At 39.3% G+C, this 22,705-nt stretch overlaps 1 protein-coding gene across 2 annotated transcripts in view; it reads right to left on the bottom strand.

Annotated features, from left to right (window-relative positions):
- The window catches only part of EPAS1 (endothelial PAS domain protein 1), a 100,694-nt gene extending 78,767 nt beyond the window's left edge, over positions 1–21,927 (bottom strand). Inside the window, exon 1 of one of the 2 annotated variants that reach the window (XM_034427653.3) lies at positions 21,247–21,927. In XM_034427653.3, coding sequence (XP_034283544.2) covers positions 21,247–21,272 — 26 coding nt within the window. In that variant the 5' untranslated portion in view covers positions 21,273–21,927. Of the gene's footprint in view, positions 1–387; positions 553–21,246 lie in introns of those variants that run through there. The other variant, XM_034427652.3, reaches the window with a different exon arrangement.
- Positions 21,928–22,705: the final 778 nt, after the last annotated feature.

Genomic DNA, 22,705 nt, shown 5'->3' with positions numbered 1-22,705 from the left:
GGAATATCAAATTTCACATAAGCTTTTAGTAAAAAAATCAAACCTAGATATATTTTATTGGGATTTCTGTTTTATACACCTGTCTTTTCTTAAAATTTGTCTTTCTTTTTTCTTTTCTTAAAAAAAAGGACCACTATCACCACTATTAGTGTTTGTTCAGCATTGTGAACTTCGCTACTTTGCAAGTAGCTGCAAAATACTTTACGCTGCAGTATGAATTTTTCAAGCAGGGAAAACCATGGTGTAAAGGGAGGAAGGGAGGAAACATGGGAAGAACATGCACAACTCCAGCTATATAAATATTTACTTTACAAGAGAATTACAAGGGGAGATTAAAGGCCTTGTGGAAGAGGTGGATTTTGAAAAGAATAGGCTTGAGGATCTCACCTGTGCCCCAGTCTCAATTGTTTTTCTTTCTTCTTCCTACCCAGTTGCTCAGCCATCTTCTCCCTCTGGCCAGACTTGATGAGGAAACTTCAACAATGTTAAGGAAGACTGGCAGAAGCCATGGCTGCTTGCTAACTCACTCCCCTCTCCTTCTTGACTTTATCTGGGATCAGACTAAAGCTTGGCTCCAGGCCATGGGTACTCAGAGGGCGATATGGGCCAGCAGCAGCCTCTCATCTCTGCCGTTGGCTCCAAAAAGCAGATGAGTGGCAAAAGTGATGAGAAGTAAAAGCAGCCCCAGCCCTCAACCTAAATAAATAGATGGATCTTACCCCCACCCCTCCATTGCATGTTTAGACTATGTATCATCCACAGAAACATGAAACTAATTAAACACGTGGAAACAACCCTAGTGATTTCTGTAATATCAATGTGACATCACCTTCTCCTCTACTTTGCCAGCACAATCCTGCAGAACAGCAGCTGCTACAGTTTTTTTTTTTTTAATTTGATTTATATGCTGCCCTTCTCCGGAGACTCAGGGCAGCTTACAATGTGTTAAGCAATAGCCTTCATACTTTTGTACATTTATACCAAGTCAGCTTATTGCCCCCACAAACTGGGTCCTCATTTTACCTACCTTAGAAAGGATGGAAGGCTGAGTCAACCTTGAGCCTGGTGAGATTCGAACTTACAGTAATTGCAGAAAGCTGGTGTTAATCACAATGCTATTACTCTGCTGAGCCACCAGGCCAAAGAACCAGTTAGTTCTTTGCAGAAGGCCGTTCAAGATCATGGAAGCTCTCAGTCTAGGAAAGCTGGCACCTCAAAATTACAAACAAATGTATTGAAAATGAAATAGCATACCAAATTCTGGAACTGGGAACTGCCTGCCAATAGCTGTTAAAATCTGGGGGGATGGGGTTTGGGGGTAGGGGGCTGTGAATATTGGAATCCCTATCCAGAGTATGGCATGGATGTCAGTTCCTGGTCATCTATTAACGTTTGATTGAATTTTAACTGAATTGTTTTATCCTCTGCTTTTGATTCATTGTACATCTCCTAGAATCAATGTCTGAGTTGGGTGCCCATGTAAAAATTTATAAATTAATAAATGCCACCAGAACTGAGATTTCAAAAATTCAGATGATAACTGGATGGCAACAAAGAAGGCATACTTGCTGCCATCCAGTGGTTATCTGAATTTTGCGATGCAAATATGGTAGCTTGTAGAAGTAACTATCCAAGAACACTCAATATATAAATATATGAAATGTAACTCTTTGAGGGAGATGGGCGGTTCAAAAATGCAATGAATCAATCAATCAATAAAAAAAGGACTTGATGTACAAGATGCTTCATGGAACCTTCAGAGGAATATAACTAGCAAATTATTGTAACATGTAGCAATTTCTAAGAGATGGGACTGCCTTCCTATCACCTAACAGAAAACCAAAGTACGGAGATGCATTACTGTATTGAGTTGCTTGGTATCTGTCATGGCCATACAGCTGAGTTCAACAGAATTTTGTACATAGAATATATCTATTTTTTCCTGTTTCCTTTTTATTATGATAGTACAAATCTCTAAACATTGTTATTTTGCTACCATGATATTTATATAACACACTTAATTCTTAATTTTCTATGTATTGTTGCTTGGTATATTTTCTTCTGTGTGTTTGTGTATAAATATATGCCTGTGTGTATGTGCACATGTTAGTAGAAGAAAATGTAGATGAACAAAACAAGGTCAACAAATTAAAACAATAAAAAAGCAAGGAATAAAAAATAGCTTTTTAGAAAGCTATTAAGTTCTTGACTTCCCTTTTTTTATACATCTGCTAATTTGCAATATTTATAAGCATTTAGGCCCCCTTAAAATCAAACAATATATGATTAAATTTACTAAATTTACTAAAGGGGGACTAAATGCTTTACTGTGTTGCATGATATATTGTATATATGGGAATCATTCTTGCTTAAAATTAGTGAGACTTTTTGTGTCTCACATACACAAGTATACACATACTGTTAGTTTTGCCATTGCTGTGTGGTCCCCAAGTTTAAGTTCACAGAATATATATTTAAATTGTTATTTTATCATGTTATTTCCTCTTCTCCTTATTATATTTATAATATTCTGCAATTGTCTCAGATTGGACTAAAGTAGAAATAGTTCAAGAAGTGCCATAACTTTTGGCAAAGTCTTCTCTCCAGACTATATGTCATACAAATGCATCTATTTCTCACAAAAAAACATCCACCCCACCCCCACCCCCAAATAAAATGCATTGGTTTGATTCATCCTGTATTTATTTTTCAACGGGATGTTTATTGATTCATTTTGGTAGACCATTCATTATGTAGCTTTTGCTTCTTGTATTATGTGAACTGAACCTTTAATATTTGTAAATCGTGATTCTTTTTTTCTTCTTCTTTTTTGGTGTGAACCCAATTTGCTCTAGTTTATTTAATTTAAAAATCATTCAATTAACTATGAATCCCATCACAGTACCTACAGTTATGGTCCTTGATTTACAATTACAATAGCGTGTTTAACAATGGTTCAAAATTACAGCATCCTCAGACTTACAACCCGTCCTCAAGATCACCACCCCTGTAGTCACTGGATTGCAATTCAGACCCAAGGTAACTGGCTTGTATTTATGATGGTTGCAGCATGTTGCAGTCACAGGAGGTAATTTGTGACCTCCACAGCTGGCTTCACTTAAGCTGGATTTGCTTAATGACCATGTGATTCACTTAACAAACATGCAACTTGAGTAATGACCATGGTGATCGATTTAATGACCACAGTAAAAATAGTCCTAAAATTGTGTCCAGTCACATGGTGATTCACATTATAGCCACACAAAATTACAATAGAAATTCTGATCCCAATTGTGGTTGTAAGTAGAGAACTTACTGTAGACCAGTGGTTCCCAACCTTTTTTTGCCATGCCCCCCCCCCCCGTGACATATAATTCTTACTATTCAAAAATTGAACTCCTACTCACGCAGAAGAAGCCTAAAAGGCCATTAACTTGATTTAAACAAGGTTTCAAATTGCCCCCATTAAAAATTAAGTTGCCCCCCCTGTGGGGCGTAGGCCCCACATTGGGAACCACTGCTGTAGACTCTTTTTTGCTTTGCATGGCATGTTGTGGCTATCCTCCCTAGTTGAACTCATTTTAAGGGAGTGTCAGGAGTGTTAAGTGGTAAAATCAATGTTTTAAATATTTGCAACCCATTTGGAGTTCTTATGGCACCCATTTTGCTCCTTCAATCCATCCCACATATTCCCAATAGAAAAAGGCCAAAGCAATTGGCCCCATACTAAGAGACACAAAAAGGGTGCTGGTGTGATATATGGATCAATTCTGGTTTGATAGTGCTGTAGTATTTCCTAGAAATAGCTGTCAGTTTCTCATCTTAGATACTGAGAGTGTCTACGTGAGAGGTTAGCTCTGTCATAGATTATGTACATCTGACGTCTTTTCTGGTTAGCATCTGAAAGCTGATGAATTCAACTCTGCTTGAAAAGCGTGGTTCTACAGCTACTTCTATGACCCAGATCGACTTTCTTTAAACTGGTACCTTTAGGTTATGGTCTCCATCTACCAATTCAAAAGGTAACAGGCTCACTGTTATTTATGGGACCAAAGTCGGATATATCAGAAGGGTACCAGGGTGGGGAAGACTTCATCAGCCTCAGAAGTTTGAACAGCAGTCACCTACGTGAGCAGTGCAACTTAATTATGTTACCTGAAGTGACCCATGGCAGCTCCACAAGGGATCAGACCTTTTGGTTGAGAGCCTGAGCCCTTAATGTGCTCTGTTAGCATCACAGGCAGCTCCAGCAAATGCACAAAGTTATAACAAACAGCAAGGAAATATTATGCAAGACCACAGGAAGTCACAGGAGACAGTATTCTGGGCAGACCTGGCAAGACGTCTGTGTGAACTCCAGCTAACAACAGACTTCGATCATTGGCGCCAAACTGAGCAGAGAACATTTCTAATGCTGCTGTGGATAAAACACCACATGTTTTTTGCCAGTGGGCTGTGCTCCAAAACGCTGTGTACCTGACAAAAATCAGATATGCTCAGGTCTCTTTTCAATTTCTCTCACTCCCAGCTGGGAAGGAAGGAGAGGAAGAAAGTGCAAGTAATTCATTTAGTTTTTGTAAGAATGGACAAATTTATTTGTCATCCCACTAGGTAGCAGCACTTAGCTAGATTAGGTCAACCTCAACAAAATTAAGATTCATTAGGCCTCATTAGAGGTTGGATGGGAGACCAACAGGAAACCCCAGATCTACAAGCTAGAAAAGGAAATAGCAAAGCACTTCTTCCTGTTGCCAAAAAAACCCCTGCAGAGATGTATCTATGCAGTTATAGAAGTAAAGACTCACCCATGGGTCTTTACAAATTCATTGCACTAATAATGTATTTCTAATTAAGACTTCCCTCTTTAATGGTGGTTAATAATTTTACAAAACAGAAAATAAATAAGCCATTTTTGGCAGTTTATCCTTTCTTTCAATGAACCTTTGTTCCACTGTTCTACCAAATTTTCTGCTAAAGCAAACCCATTCTATAAACATGGTGCTTTTTTATTTCTTGGCAATTGCAGGAATATTTGGGATATTTCTAGGCCAGGATTGCTTGCACACATGTATTGTTCTCTAGAGACCCACAAGTCAATACCTGGTTTCTTTAGAGAACCACACCGAGAAGACTGCTGCCAAAACCTAGTTGCACAGAGACACATTCTCCTTTGTAGTAATTAGTTAGATTTACAGCATTGTGCTACACCATCATTTACAATAACATGACTTGTTGAGTAAGTCACAGTTACAGCATTTATATACAACACTTTATTATCGATTAGTGTTTATAACCCACAATGGCTGATGTCAGCTTCAGGCTAAGCCAAAGCCAAACTAAACACATTTTTGGATTCTATAAATGAAGAGAACCAGCCTCTGAAGTTAGCATTTGCTCTTCAAAAGAAACCTGAATTTGACTCAGTTTCTGTTCTTGATTATGTGAGCAAATTTCCTATATAACCTTATATTAAAAACATTTATGGAGTCCTATTGGTTCTACTATATCTTTCATTGTTAGGGAAAGATACACATGCTACATAAAATATACTTTAAGAGGAAGAAGAGAGAAAAACAATCTAACCTTGACACAGAAGCTTTGGTTCTGGATTCATGCAAAAGATAATACCGTGTTTCCCCAAAAATAAGACCGGGTCTTATATTAATTTTTGCTCCAAAAGATTCATTAAGGCTTGTTTTATGGTTAGGTCTTATTTTGGGGGAAATACGGTACTAAATGCATCCATCTGACTGACAATCTTAACTGGGGCTTATTTTGGAGGTAGGGCTTATATTATGAGCATCCTGAAAAATGCTAGGACTTATTTTCCGGTTGGGTTCTATTTTTGGGGAAACAGAGTACTCTATTTTTTGCCAGCTTAATAGGAGATACATCACATATTGTTGCAGGCTTTGGTACATGCAAGTTTCAAATGTCTGATTTCTTAGCATCATTGCTTGTGGGGGAAAGAACTATGATATTCATTTCTAATGCATCTCCATCTATGCTTTCTAATTTCTAATGGTACCCCATCTTGTGGGGGGAAACAAGTAAAGCAGTAGATAAGAAGAACTATGATGATTACAGAAATGCAATGCCTCTGATGCCTGACAATGAGAAGTTGCAGTGTGGACCTGAATCCTCTTTTCAGAATCAAGATTCCTCTAACTAAGAGTGTGAATAAATTTGCTTTGATTTTGTTCTCACATCATTATTTGGTTTTCACTATGGTTTATTCCTTTTCATGTGGATGATTGAACATAGATAGATTTTCTCTAGGATAGTGTATCCTGGTCCTTCAGGTCTTCTAACAGTAGGCATGTATAGAATTATGCATTGTTCTGTATTTATTGTGTTTAATATGGGTACAATTCTCATGTTACTGAGCAGAAGCATTGCTAACAGGCATTTATTAAACTAATGTAAACATTAGATATAGTTTAAAATAAACTCTTAAGAATCATGAATCTGGGCAATAACATGATTTTCTAGATGTTGATTTATTACACATTTAAGCCCATTTATCACACTTCAAAGCTATGTAATGATCTAGGCTCCTATAGCTTATTTAAACAAGCACAGGAAAAAAGATTCCTAGTTTGGCATTATGTGGAAACGGGATTATACTGTACATTGCATTGTAAGATACAGTCTGGGCTGTTTCTTTTTGGCATGCAGTATGAAGCAAGATAGTAAAGTTTCTATTCTAAAAAGATAAAACAAAATATGGCTTAACACAGTGGTGGGATTCAAGTAATTTAACAACAGGTTCTCTGCCCTAATGGTTTCTTCCAAAAGCCAGTTCACCAAACAGCTCAGAAAGTTAACAACTGGTTCTCCCGAAGTGGTGTGAACTGGCTGAATCCCACCACTGGCTTAACATGATACATATGTGAATGCAACCTAAATCTTGGCCAAACATTCTTCATAGGATTCTAGTGAGAATAAAATGTTTGCCAGGGAGGAAAAATCTAGAAGAATTTGGCAGGTTGCATATAAGTTATAAGATGGCTTCCAGGTGCTGCTTATAAAAAGAAGCATAGTTCACAGAACATGTTATATTTTACTTTAAGTTGAAGAAAGCACATAAATCAGTAGTGAAATCTTCTGCGGATTGTCACCAGTTCACTGCCTGTGCATGCACAGTGCACACCAAACACACGCTGTGCAAGCACGGGTGCGCAGTGTGTGCCAAACGCGCGCGTCATGTGGAAAAAGGAGGCTTAACAAGGTAAGTAGAACAGCGAGGAGGGGAACAGCTGTGCCATGCGATTTAGATTTTCTAGAAAGCAGGATAAATTGTGCGGCACAGCTGATAGTCAGAAATACCGGTTTGGATGAATCGGTAGCTTTTTTTTTTACTTCCGGTTCGCACAATCCTGTAGCTTTTATCCCTACCGGTTCGCCTGAACCGTGCAAACCGGTAGCATTTCACCCCAGACATGAATTCATAAAAACATTTAACTTGTGATTGATTAAAGGAGACAATATTTTTTCCCCAATTTCCCCAATTTCCTAAATACCTTTAAAGAACAGGATGTAGTACGTGAGGTTCAAACAACTGTTTCGATATTATTATGTTACTGGCTTTCACACTTTCCATTTTCAAAACAAGAAATGGAATAATTACTTTGTCTTCTCTAAGATTCAATAAAAATCTATCTAAACAACATTTGTTAAGTGATTTCATCAACAGAAAGTAGGCAAATTGCACAAAAATAAAGATATTCAATTCTGTAACACAGCTGCACTTAAGCAGGGTGCATCTCTGGGCATGGCTAGTCTAGTGAAGAGAAGGACCAAGGGGGACATGATAGCAGTGTTCCAATATTTGAGGGTTGTCACAGAGAGGAGGGGTCAAGCTATTTTCCAAAGCACTTGAAGGCCAGACAAAGAATAATGGATGGAAACTGATCAAGGAGAGATTCAATCTGGAAATAAGGAGACTAGGAGAGGAAATAAGGAGACAGTGAGAGCAATCAATCAGTGGAACAGCTTGCCTTCAGAAGTTGTGGGAGCTTCATCATTGGAAGCTTTCAAGAAGAGATTGGATTGCCATTTGTCAGAAACGGTGTAGGGTCTCCTGCTTGGGCGGGGGGTTGGACTAGATGACCTACAAAGTCATCTTCCAACTCTGTTAATCTGTTAAATCTTAGACTACTCTATTTTTTAGAAATTATGAAGCTTTATTTTTAGCCTTTTTTGTACTATTTTCCTTCATGACTAGGTGACTTTCAAGAGTCCAAGTGCATTCAGTATCTGTTAAAACAAATCAGAAAAAAGTTACTGTCCTGTAAGTGCAAAATGCTCAGGTGAAGTAAGATACAATATAATTTTATCTATTCTGTACACCATACTTAATAGATTTTATACATTCAACATATCAGTCTACAAATGTCTACAGTCACTAAAATACACCTTTTCTGTCCAAGGTCATACTTATTATTTACCAAGCCAAATAGCAAAAGCAATAACACTTAAGACTTATATGCCATTTCACAGTGCTTAACAGCCCTCTCTAAGCGGTTGACAGAGTCAGCATTTTGCCCCCAACAATCTGGGTCCTCATTTTACCACCTCAGAAGGTTGGAAGGCTGAGTTAGCCTTGAGCCAAATCCTCCCAATGGCATTTAATCTACAAGGAGGTATTATGCAATTATAAAGGTCATATTGCAAGCAAACATAAAGTGCCCAACAGTCACCCCTGTATGACTCTGGATTTCTCTATTATTGTACCATCCCCACATTTTTTTTTTTATGATTTCCTCAATCCTTCCAAAACAGCTTCCCCACTACTTTTATTTCTCTGCTTTTCTTACTCAGTCTGATCACTTCTTGGATCAACTAATAAAACTACAATAAATGAATTAGTACAGGTGGTCCTTGACTTATGACCATTTTATAACTATTCGAAGTCACAATGGTGCTGAAAAAAGTGACTTATGACCATGCCTTGAATTTATGATCGTCACAGGATCCCTGTGATCACATGATCTAACTTTGGACACTTGGCAACTGATATGTATTTATGACAGTTGCAGCATTCTGGGGTCACGGGTTCACCATTTACAAACTTCCCAGGGGGCTTCCTGGAAAAGCCAATGGGGGAAGCCAGGTTGGCGTAAAATAAAATCAGGCTTGACTCACTTAAAGACTGTATTGCTTAGAGATGGAAGTTCCAGTGCCAATTGTGGTCATAAATTGAAGGCTACCTGTATATGAATATTGCAAAAGGGACCAAATCTTTTACACTTCTGGAATTTAGATCTTGGTTTTCTACTTAGGGGACAGGATCAACCTAGAGCCAAGGATATTACATTGTGGCTATACAGTGTACCAAACTCAGTCTTTGACTCTTGATATCTAGGCACTATACAGTATTGCTAATATTTAGATTTTATTTCCTAAACATAATGTTTTTAACTAGATACATTTGCGCATATCTTTAAACATGCATTTGTATTTAACTATTTAATTAGTTACATGGATTTAATAGGTTTTTATTTGAGTTTTCTATTATTATATCATTGATCAATCAGATTGTACAAATATAAGTCTTAACTTTTATGGCATGGATTACTATTTCCATAATGTATTCCTTAGTTTTCCATTCCTCTTTGTGAGTATATACTATAACAGGAAAACTTCCTTCTTTTTTTGTTCCCATTCAGGCCTTATGTACAATACCTATATTCTGGCATTTTTCATGGCAGCAAAAACAGAAATACGGGATTTTTCTCACTAAAAACAGCTTTTTACTATTTTAAAGAGAGTATAAACAAATAATAGTTTTATTTATGTATACCCTATCCCCAATATCTTCAGAACACTGCAAAAACTAATTAGTGGCATCAGGTGTTTATTTATATGGAGGGTAATTTAATTGTGAACGTCTGGGATTTTTCAAGCATCAGGCTGTAACTTTCCATGAAAAGACCAAAATGAGAATAACCAGTTTGTTATTCTAAAATTAAAAGTATAATGATTGCACACCACTTGTTGTTGTCATTATGTATGGCTAACATAATCAGTGGCAAAATCAAATACAATCAATTTCTTGTTCAACTGGTCACAAAATTACACTTTTAGAAGCTGCTTCAAAATATAGCCTTCAGACTTCCTATTGACCCCAGTAACAAGTATTTGCTGAATCTTCCAAGTGCCCAAACTAAACATTCTGAAACATTTAAAATGGATGAAGTGTTGTTAAATCTAAAAAAGTATTCTTTTTTAGACATAAAAGTGGTCTTTTATGTCTACGTTCACAAAAAGTGATGAGGAGCTTATGTATCAAAATACACACAAACCATGATTTCTGTAGATCGGGGTTCACACTTCAGAGGCTGAAACCATAGCTTTAAAGTTGGTTTTCAAGCAGCAATCTGTATAACTGTAATTGGTCATCTGGTTTGGATCCAACTTCAGGTAGACCTTGACTTATGACCACGATTAAGCCCAAAATTTCTGTTGCTAAGCGAGATAGTTGTTAAGTGAATTTTGACCTATTTACGACCTTGCTTGCCACAGTTGTTAAGTGATTCACTGCAGTTGTTAAGTTAATATGGGGGTATTGCAATGGTCATAAGTATAAAAAATTGTTATAAGTCACTTGTTTCAGTGCCATTATAACTTTGAAGTCACTAAATGAACTGTTGTAAGCAGAGGACTATTTGAAGCTAAGGTCCTGAGAAACTTTATATATTATAGAGAAAAGAATGCATTTACAATTACAAGGAGAAGAAAAAAGAGAAAGTAACAGCAATGTGGGATTCACCTACTGTATCCTTGATTATTTATTAAGTAATCCACAGTTTGGTTGAGTTCACACAAACAATGTCAAACTCTACTCAATGCACAAAGAAAATACATGGTTTAATATGATGTCTGAATAAGGTTTCATGTAGTTTCTTAAAATATGGTTTGGTCAAAGTATGGTTTGTATGGTTTTGAATAACCATTACTTAATTTGTAACAAACTGCCTTCTTTTAATCATGTCTAAATAAAGCAGGGAAGTAATTGTCCAATTTGGAGATTATGAAAATTGGCTCCAAAACAACTCAGAATTTTAAATCATGTTTTACAGATGAAGCCCATATTCTTGCCTTGGATGTCCTACCTATGAACGTTTCTAAGGCACTGTTTTAAGCCACTCCGTTTTAAGGCACTTAGTCTTTCCCTCCATTTGCCCAGTGGCCAGCACTAGCTGTCTAAATTGCCTTGCAGGAAATCAGAAAATGGAACAGAGTAGCAATGAAAGACATTCAAACATGATCTGAGCCAAATGCTTTCCCCCCAACCCTCAGCAAACTAAAATTGTGTCTCCTTTCCTTTCTATTTTAAAAATCTGTGTCCTTGCCAACCAACTCTGGCCATCATATTCAGAATTTTCTTTTTTTATCCACTCCAAAAATGCTGTGAATTAGGTCAAGCTAAAAGATGGAATGAGCAGAGCAAAGATCTTTTGAATTAATAGTGACCAAGTGGCTCAGTCAAGACAAACATTCTGTCCACTCCTATTACAGTCTTTTCCCACAAAGTGGCTGGGAATAGCTTTTAGCAACATTTTGTACTTCACTGACTGCAGTTTTCAAAGCTATTAGCATCAGTTTTGTCCCCTTTACTAGTAAGCTATGGCCACCTTGAACATGGTTTCTTTCCCTATTTCTCTATTGTTACCCTATTGCACAATGTGGATGAAAACCATTGCCCTAAAATTTCTGGGTTACCTGTCCTGCAAATGGTTTTGGAGCAGACCATATCACATGGCTGTCCTTTTCTCAGCTTAGAAATAGCTTGTTATGCATAGGGTTATGCTGTGTTCCAGTTAATGCTCGGAGTTTACTGGCTACAGGAATTTCCAAAAGACTTTTGTTTAGCAGTATTACCACACATTTCAGCATGCCAGGTCTGGAATACCTTAAGCCACACCCAGGTGAGTCATGCACTGGCTAAATTTCATGATATACAACAAACAAAAACCTTCTGGAATCCAAACTTCTTATTCAAACAATACACATTAATTCCTTAAAATCCAAGAAGAGATTAGCAATATAAATCCAATTACTGTACAATGGAGAGCCATAGTAAATATTATAAGCAGGTAAAAAGAATCATTGTCTGACTTAATTCACTTAAAAGAATGCAGTTCATATGCTTGCATAATCTACTATGGCCCTCAGATAAACAATAACATGTTAAAACAATCCCAGTCAAAATAGGGAGAGGGAGAATATTGGCATAGCCCTGAGAATTTATTTGGCCTAAGTCAGTGATGACGAACCTTTTCGGCACCGAGTGCCGAAAAGGCCGCAGGGAAACGCCATGCGTGTGCTCATCAGGGATGTGCTCTGGAAAAGCTGAAATCCCAGGTTCTAGCACACATGCACGCCCGACAATCAGATGGCCGGCACACATGTGCATGCCAGTTTTCGGCACTGCTGTGCATGCGAAGGACAGCTGATCATCACACGTGCATGCGTGCCAGAAACCTGGAAGACAAACAGGCAAGGCCGCGCGTGCCAGGCAACATGGCTTCGCATGCCACTTTAGGCACACATGCCATAGGTTCACCATCACCGGCCTAAGTCATGGTTTGCTGAACAAGCCAAAGGTAACTGAGTTCACAAAAACCACCAGGTTTAATTCACAAAACTCATTAAACCAAGGGTTGTCAAATCATGAACAGTGATCCCTCAAGGAATTGCGGGCAAGTTAGAGAATGTCAACTTAAAAAAAAAAAAAAGTCCATGCTTTGCGAGCATAGTGAAAGTGTGTCAAAACTCTTGGAGCTTTGTTTCCCATTGTGCCTATGCAAGACCACTATGACCACTTGTGGTACCAGTTTCAGGGACCCTGTGATAAATAGATTAAAATTCAAGAGTTCAAAGTGGTTTATTGTTTTATTTGTTATACTAAATGAAGTGGAGGGATTTCACACTAATTCATCTGTTTAGGGGGTTATAGTATTGTATATTTAAAAATTATGGCATGTAACCAACCAAATGAACCATATTGCAGCTTATAGTGACATGAGAACACTTGTAAGTAATGCAGATGGATTAACAGAAACATGTTTCCTGCTGCAGTCTTCCCCAACTTAATGCCCTGTGGAGAAGTGAATAAGGCTTCCTTGGTTCCAAGTGACCTGGATCTTGCAGAAGGCTCACAGCAATGTCACAGAGTGGAACTGAAGTAAGCATAACCTCTAATGCAGTGGCCCCCAACCTTTTGGGCACCAGGGACCGGTTCCATGGAGAGAGGTTTTTCCATGGACCAGAGGGGGGAGGGAGGTTTCACATGCTGCCTGCATCCCGCAAATGGCGCTTCACTTGTTTGCCTGGCCCAGTTTCAGGCATGCCATGGCCTGGTGCCAGCCCATGGACTGGGGATTGAGGACCCCTGCTCTAATGAAAGCCTTTACCAGAAGGTTCTTATTATACTATAGCCTCTAATAAGATATAGGAAGATGGTTTCACTAACATAATCTGGTAGTATAGGGTTACCCATTTGGGTAACAAGAAACAACAGTTGAGAAACATATTGGTGTGTATGCAGCCATGTTGGGCCTACTCAGAAAAAGATATAACATGAACTGACCCTAAACATTATTAGATGCCAGATTATTAGATGCCAATCAAAGAAATTCATGGTCTGAAAAAGTAGTAAAATAATTAACATAATCTCTTCTCTTTAAGAAATGTCCATTAAAAAAACCAGATTGTTAAAGCTGGAAGAATTTGAGAAAAATCATGTCCTAAATGGAATACAATAATGAATTTGTTGCTTCAGCTAAGGAAATGCGATAGAGAACAGAAACTATTTTTATTCTACCCTAATTTCTGCAAACTTTAAACAAATTGAACTGCACAGTACAATACTACAAGTATAATAATAAAGCTTTGGTAAACCTATACTTTGCCAAGGTATAAGGATTTATTTTCCTAGGATAATGATTTGCATACTTCAACTCTCACATATTAAAATGGTTATGTTACATTGATTTCCAAGTATATTGGGACTACAGTACAACTCCTGGAATCCCCATCCAGATCACATATTAGTTGGGGATAATGGGAATTAAGTTCAGCGGTTCAGTGTTAAAGAAGTTTATTTTATACCATTTCAGACTATTAATTGATCTAATCTAAAATGTCTACTCTACTAGTGATAATGGTTCAAGATCTTGCAATGATGTTTTTCACACATTCTTCCAAATATCTTTTTGACTGGAGATATCAGCAACTAAATCTGGAATCATCTGCATGAAAAAGGCATGTTCTATCACCAAGGTACCTCATTTTCAAGCCTCCTGTCCTCAGGAGTATCTTTGGAGTTGGTTACGCATAACTTTCTTCCCAAATTTTGGGAATGTGTCATAACTTCACCCTGACATTTCCCTTACATTTCCAGTATTGAGACAATGTCTTGAGAAAAAGACCCAAGGCTTTTGTTTAAGTCATTCCACCAAATGGTAAATATTGTAGTGCTTGTATTCATCAGGTTATTTTGCAGTATTTGCTATTTATGGAAGCTGATTATTTTCTTTTGCTATTATAATAAAGAAATTGGAGGGAAGAGCAACGTATTTGATTAGTGATCTACAAATGTGGATTGTTTTTAGTTTTTTCCCATTCCCATATCACTCACAAAAGTTCAAGACCTTCATATAAACTCTTTTATCCAAACTGTATATAGTCAGTTTAATTCATAGTTCTTATTCAAATTATCTGATTTTGTTTTTACATCTGAGTATTTATTGGATTGTCTAACTAGATTTAGGATCTCAGAGGAAAGTAATATCATTGTGATTTGGTGCTACAATTAGGCTCTGATATTTGTCTTACTGATGAAGCATTGTCAACCTCCATGAATATAGGAAAAAAACAACAAAATACAAAAATGAGTAGCGGTGATAATATGGAAGGTCACTGAACTTTTCACTCCAGCCACCATTTGCTACATTTTGCATTTGGTAATCCAAATTAACACTTGCTTCTTGTAGACAAAACAACAAGATCTACTTGGCCTTGTAAATCCTTTCGGCAACAGCAACAATAAATGTTTAATTACATTTTCAGGAGAATGCAGGGACTCTGATTAAAAGAAAAAAAAAACCAACAACCAAGACCTTTCAAGAATTCAGCTTGAAATGTTCTCAGAACACTGGAACATTGCGTTTAAAAAAGAAAACAGGAAATCTGCCCCAACAAGAAGTGGACATCTGGTCATTCTAATCTGAGGCACAGCAACAGAGACAGCACTAAATATTACAAATCTCATGCGTAAGTGGAATTAACTCCCATTGTGCTGGATGGGATTTACTCCTGAGTAAGCCTGTATAGAGTTTGAAGCTTTAATGGTTTTAATTTGCTTTCCATTTCTAGATGGTTGTAGAATAGCAAACTCTTTATTCTACCCTGGTACAATTTAATCAGAAACAAAAGCCATTATTTCAGAAACCCCTGAAGATTGCGAAGGAACGGTTTCCATAGAGCGACACAACTACAATCCCTTCACTTTTTAATTTTTTTAATCAGGCACCCCAACAATCCCAACCTGCAAGAGGCAAGTTTTCATGTGTAGATTAAGGAGTGCAGCAGTCTTGGGCCACTGATGCTTATGTTTGATTTATCTTTTTAACTTATTCATATAAGTACCCTGCCAATCATTAATTATCTTAACCCTAATGTAGATTTAGAAATCTGTTTGATACTTGATTTAATATATGAGACATGGGTTTCCCTCATTCTCTATCTCTATATGTAGATGAACCTTTTTCTTTTTTCATTCCTTTCTATAATATATTTATATATATATATATATATATATATATATATATATATATATATATATATATATATATATATATATATATATATATATAAAAATTGTATCCTATATACTTCAATAGACATATACTGATGAGTGACATATGAGTGAGAGGGAGGGAGGGAGGGAGGGAGATCAAAACAGAGATCATTTGCAATTTCAATTTTGCTTATAATGTGAAATTATTGTTAAAACAATTGTTCCTAGTCCAGCACAAGCATATCTATCTTAATTTCAAAAAGAAAGAATATGTATCCATTTTAAGCCTCTTTTTGGAGTTAGTGTAACATAAAAGTGCTTTGTCTTGACTTATCGTATCCATTAGCAATTATCTGGGGGAAATTTCCCTCTTCTCAAAAGTATTAATTATATATTTATTAGGCAATGATGATATATTCATTTAGCCAACTTCCTTTCTAAAGAAGGAGCCACATGTTTCTTTTTCTTTATTTGATGTAATGTGCTGGTAAATACATTGAAGCTGGTTCATTCCAACCCACCACCTCCCAGATCTTGTAAGAATAACAATCAGAATGACTAGAAGTGAATGTGAGCCAGAGAATCTCAGAGTCCATTCTCTCAGGATATCAACATTGACAGGCAACCCATTGACATAAATTAAAACACTTTTTACTTTATACATTGTATTGCTTTTACTTTCAATGTTTTCTTTTGCATGTTATTGTCTTAAAATTGTTGCAATATAAGATACTACAGACTATTTAAAATAGAGTTCTATTCAAAATAATATATTAAAATTAAGTAAATTTTGTTTCAGTGAAATGTTTAAAAATAAAAATAATGATAGAGTAGAGGCACACTGAAATATATGACTACTTTCAATCAATTTACATCAACTGTAATGTAATCCAAATCCAAGCCATAGCAGCTGGGTGATCTTAGGCCAGTCACTTTCTCTCAGCCCTAGGAAGGAGGCAATGGCAAACCACTTCTAAAAAATCTTGCCAAGAAAACAGCCGGGACTAGTCCATGCAGTCTCTGAGTATTGGGACATGAATGAATGGAAAAATATATATCTTGGTATATTGGTGTAAGATAATATAATAGTATCAAACTGAGTAAAATTCAAAAAGAACAAGCTTTTACTAAAGCTAAAGGTGTGGGGGGGGGGAATCTGTTTTTCAGGACTGAGGAGATAATGTTATTACCCTCTTCACATTTAGATGGGAATAAGTACCACTAAAAGCAGCAATATTTATTTGCACTTAAATGATAATTATGACTGCCCTGCACAAACTTAACTTTGTCATTAGAGTACAATCTGTCAGCAGATTTACAAAGTGCTTATCTTTCAAGAGATCATACCCTGAAATAAAATGAAAAAGAAAAATGAAAATACACTATGATAAAATAAAAAATCCTTGACGCAGTGGTTGATGTGGAGTTAAGCATGTCTTCGGTTAAAATATATTAAATCTATCTCCATTCAGTGTGGATGATCTAGGTTAAACAGTGAACCATGGTTCATATCTACCTCTGCCACTAATGTACTATGCGTTCTCATCTGTAAAATCTGGACAACAATATCCCAAACAAGTCAGAAATATAGAAAGGGCCACCAAAAATAAGTACCTGTATAAAAAAACAAAAACCTAAAATCTGAAAATTTAATATAAAGATATTTCAATGCAGACTTTGGAAATGAAGTGGGAAGAAAAATATACTCCTCTTTAATTCAATATTTCAAAGTGGCAGAAAATAGAATATGTTTAAAAGAAGCCAATACTTGGACTGTGTTTGGACAATTGATCCCCATGCATGGCACATTAGCTATGCTCCAGGATTGGCTCTATTAAACAGACGATTCACTGATATTTTGTGTAGTTTTCAGCTTAGCTAACTTACTTCTAAATCAACTATAATTCCACATGAAACAAGCTGAGTCCAGTTTTCCAGAAATACTGGAGTGAGTTAATTTTTCTAGCTGGTTAAGAATCACCTCTCAGGGCTGCCCCCCCCTCTCCACTTATATCTACCCAAGCAGAAAACTGCCAAACAACATAATTTGTTGTTGTTTTTCTGTAATGATTCTGTGCTAATGCTTTCACCTCTTCCCCAGTTCACAAAATAGGCAGATTTAAATCTTACTTAGGTGACCCAATGTTCAGTGTTTTGTTCCATAAACCAGCAACATTCAGTCACAGCTACAATGTGTACAGAATCTGCTCCACTTCAACATCCATTATGTCATACATGAAGTCATAGGCAGTTACAAATGGGATCAGAAGGGCAGGCAGATACAGAAACATGCAGGCCAGCCCTTCACCTTTTGGTTCCTGATTAGGGTTATCTGCTGGACCTCTATTGCTCCATCTCTAAAACGAGTCAGATATAGTGGCCATGAAGTGTAAACAAAACTACTTGTTGGGTTTTGAAACAGAGCAGCAGTGAAATAGCAAAATGGTGTAACACTGCACAGAAATAACATAACAGGCTAACACAGCATAACACTGAAATGATAGGATAGTCCTCCCTTACTTTTTGAGCAAAGCGTAAAAAAAACACCAAAGATTTTATTTAAATCTTTATTTATCATATTGCTTGTGATTCAGTTCCTTTTCTAACTTCAAACAATTACACTTTATTCAGCTCAGACCCTGCCTGTTTTCCCTGGAGTGACTTTCCCCCACCACCTAGGTTGTATGCAGAAGCCAATCCTATCTGGTGCATGCAAAAAATCAGGACAGCCTTATTCCATAGTTAGTCAGAACAGAGGCAGGAAAAAGATCAGAAATGGGGTAGCAGATTTCACAGTGGCAGAACTGTCTGGTAACTGTCTGAGTTTTCAGCCAACTCAACAAGTATGGATGGCACAAAACAGCTATGAGGAAAGGTCCTTACTCTGCCACCTGGTTCCTCAGCTATTCTTCCTCCTCACACAAATTAAGCCACTGTGGCTTCATGCTGTCATTTTTCTGCATTGTTACTAAAACAATCAGAAGAATAGTAGCTTGTACCTTGGTGGTTTCACAGCTTCTGATTTTGAATGTTTACATGTTATACAGGACAAACCAGGCCACCAATCGGGAGGAACACTGATTGAAGGGTGGTTCTTCCTATTAATCAATTAATGGCTTGCTTCATGCATTCTCTGTGTTTTGAGATTAGCAAGGGAAAGGCAACTTTAAACCAACTCAAAACTGCTTTGGAGAGTTTGGAAATAAAATCCATGGTAGTGTAGAAGAGTATATTCACAGACAGTGCTTTTTAAAGAAGACAAACTGTTGAAATCCCTCCTTTGCATAGTCAATATCTTGCAATGAAGATGAAGGACATAAATGGAATCTGGGAGAATGGGAGATAATCCGATGTACATGGAATTTGGGAAGGAGGAATGTTGCATAATCCTAATTGCAAACCCTTTAATTGTAACCCTTTCAGGAAGCTATGTGCCTTTACCCCAAACCCATCTGATTTTCAGAACTGGCTTAATTTGTTGCACCAAGAAACAAACTGTAGCATTTTGAGGTTGCCTTATGCAAGCTAGAACCTCCAGGTTGTGTTGATCATACTAGCTCAGAGTTCTGAGAGTTGTAATCCAATAGAGTAGAAGACACCAAGTTGGAGAAAGGTGCCTTCAATGCGGGGCTGTCAGACTTTGATGGGCATGAAATATCCTATTGCCTGCCATGCAGACCCTAAATGGCTGTCAGCTGATCCAAACACCAATCCACATAAAACACAAAGCAACGGGTGACATGTTGGACCTTTACCCAACCCAACTTTCCTTGAACTCTCCTTGTCCTGCTGAACTATCTCGGTGCAGTTTGGAGATATTAAGAAAGATTTTTGCTCAAAGCAAGACCTTTGAAAGGCCAATACTCTTCCAATGAAACCAGTCCAGAAACCTTTTTTAGCCAAGTAATCTATACAATATCAACCGTGAAAATTTTGAAACAACCTTTTTACTCTAGTCTAGGGCAAGTCATAACCATTGATGGCAGGCCCAGTATGGATGAATAGACAAGCAAGGTAATATAAAGACATCATGTTTTTCCTCCTGTCAGGTAGTGTAGCACGAAACTAGGAAATTGGGGGTGGTGCACTGAGTAATGGATTTATGAAGGAATAGATCCTAACTTCAGTACCTTTTGATGTCTATCTAGCTTCTCTCAGATTGGGCACCATTTAAAAATTGATGGTAATTTCCAGAGCAGCAGTGGCTCCTTGTAAGGAGAATAAAATAATTTTGCATTCTCCTGCCATCACCAGGAATGTACCTCTCCTCCCAATAAAATCATCTCTGCTTTTTCAAGTACCGAACAAATTAAATCACTCACGACTCAAGGGAAGGGGTGGACCAGATGCTCTTTTAGAGACCTTTCCCAGACCCTGCGAGACTCGAATTAACATCTCAGAATAAAGCACCGATTGAGAACACTGGGGGCTTGCTGTTCTCTCCCCCTCATCTCCGGAGGGACTGTTAGATAATCGTGGCTCCCTCCTTAAAAGCGGTTTTGTTTCCAAAGGCGCGCATCCTGGCAATCTCCTTCCGCTTCGAAAATGCAAATACTTTCCGCGCGCGGTCCGCAATTGTGGATCGGAGCCGTCCCTGAACTTTCGCGGCAGGCAGGCAGGCGGGCAGGTAAGGCTGGAAGCATCTTCTACGCCTCTGCCAATCTTAGCCCAGTCACTGGAGGACGAGATCCCGCACCTCGCAGGGGGCAAACCCCCTTCTCCCCCCCCTCTTCTCATTGTACATATGTTGTACACCAACAATAAAGATTTGAATTGAATTCGACGCCATTTATGCTTCGGACTCGGCGATTAAACGAAATTTGAAGCGGTGTTCAGGCACAGCCAGCGCGGAGCTCCTAGAAACCCCATCGATCTCAATGGAAGACTTAACCAAGCAGGCCCCTCGCTTCCATTCTTTGACATCGATGGGATTTCCGAAACCGCCTCCCTAAATCAAACCACGAAGCGAGCATGTTAAGATCCAGCTTTCGGTCCGCTCAGTTCTGTACATTCAACACCCGCTTAACCTTCCTCGCCTTCAAGCAAAGGCTCCTAAAACTTCCGGAGCTTGTCGCCTGCTTAGAGGACCGACCGAAACGTTTAAAAGTTAACCAGCGAAGCGCGTATCTTTCCAATCAGGGTAGTATTTTCAATTTCGAAACCTCCGGCGCGCAAGGCAACTCCTAGCCAAAAATATTTTAAAGGGGCCGCCTTCCCGAAGGCAGATGCCCGTTACTGCGTAAGATGATCGTCCCTGGGACCTTGCCCTTCCAATCGACTGCACTCCAGAGAGCGGCTTTATTGTTGCTGTTGTTACCGTGCTACAACTGCTGTTTTTAATCTAGTAGGGCACTTTACTGGGCGGGCGAGAGAAGCTACCCTTCTGTGCCGGTGCCTCCATCCTTGCCGTCCTCCTCCTCCTCGTCCCCTCCTCTTACCTCTTTTTTTCCTTCTCAGCTGTCATCCTGGACGCCTCTGCCGCTCCCGCTGCTGCCCCCTTCGCGCTTTTCCCGGCTCTAACCCAAACCGCCAGGAGAGGAAGACGCAGGGCTCCCGTGGGCGTCCCACTGGGCTAAGGGCAGCCCGGGCTCACCGAGATTCAGGCGGCGGGGTGGGAGGCTGGCTTCAGTGGGTGGGAAAGTCCCTGAAGGCCTTTGATAGGCGCCGGGCTTTGGGTGGTTTTTCGCTCGCCCCTTTCGCCGCTTCTGTCTTCCCCGCGCTTAAGATTCCTTGCCGCCCAAGGGCCCCCGGGGATAGGCGTCTCTCCGCGCAATTCAGACGCGGAGGAGAAAGACGAAGGTGGCCGAAGCAGGCTGCTCTCCGAACCGAGCCGTCCCTGAGCTGACCATACAGTCTCAGGACACTGCCGAGGATTGTACAGCCCGCTCAGGGAAGAAAAAGGGGGCAGCGAGAGCCCGCCGCGACTCTTGGCCGCTTCTCCCTTTCTCGGGCTCCGTAAAATCTGAGGAAGCAGCGACGCGTTCAGGGCTCCCTTTAAAACGTCAAGCCTTGGCTGGGTGCTCCGGGCGGAGGGGGGGGGGAGGCTGTCTCAGACTCCTGAGCCCCGGACTTCGGCTCCAGCTGGAGCGGCCGACCCGAGTGTCCTCCAATGGGCAAACGAGGCGCTCGGCTCTAGGCCCGCCTCTTTTCCCCTCCTCCCCCGCCTGTCCTGCAACTTTCCAGGACTTGTTGAGAGGAGGTCAACGGAGTGACTCTGAGGCGGCGGCGGCCGCGGACAAGCGAACCCGCGCTTGGCGATGAGGCGAAGGGCCACAGGTGGCCCTCCGTTTATGAAAGCCCCAAGGCACCGATTGACTCTCATGTATTCCGGATACAAGGATTACTCTTCTTATCCCGTTTTCTCTCGAGGGGTTTTTGCTTGTATGTGACAGTATCTGACCGCCCCCCCCCGCCCCCACTTTAACGGTGGAAGGATATTTTCCCAGTGAAGGCGAATATAAGTGTCCCAGGATAATGTGGCAGGATCCGATGTGGGTCGGTCACCGGGACCAGAGGTTTTGTCTTCCGACCTTTCGGACTCGTGCTGGAGCCCACCTTCAGGGAACTTCTCTCAAGCCAGGCTAGCCAGAGACAAGTTCCTTGAAGGTGGGCATCAGGAAAGCTCGGGTGTTTTCCTTTTATTGTTAACACATTAATGTGTCTTCCTGAAAATCCATAGCCATAGAGCTTGGCTAGAGAGAAGTTCCCTGAAGATGGGCATCAGCACGAGTCCTATATACTCGGATATTTTCCTTTGGTTGTTACACAATAATTTATTTATTAATTCAATTTGTATGCCGCCCCTCTCCGAAGACTCAGGGCGGCCTGCAGGGGTCCTCAAACTTTTTAAACAGGGGGCCAATTCATGGTCCCTCAGACTGTTGGGGGGCCAGACTG

The sequence above is a fragment of the Pantherophis guttatus genome, chromosome 1, assembly GCF_059756535.1.
Source record: "Pantherophis guttatus breed Tessera chromosome 1, ASM5975653v1, whole genome shotgun sequence".
In the NCBI taxonomy this organism is placed as follows: domain Eukaryota; kingdom Metazoa; phylum Chordata; class Lepidosauria; order Squamata; family Colubridae; genus Pantherophis; species Pantherophis guttatus.
The sequence above is the reverse complement of the archived record's forward strand: the minus strand, read 5'-3'. Positions and strand labels throughout refer to the sequence as shown.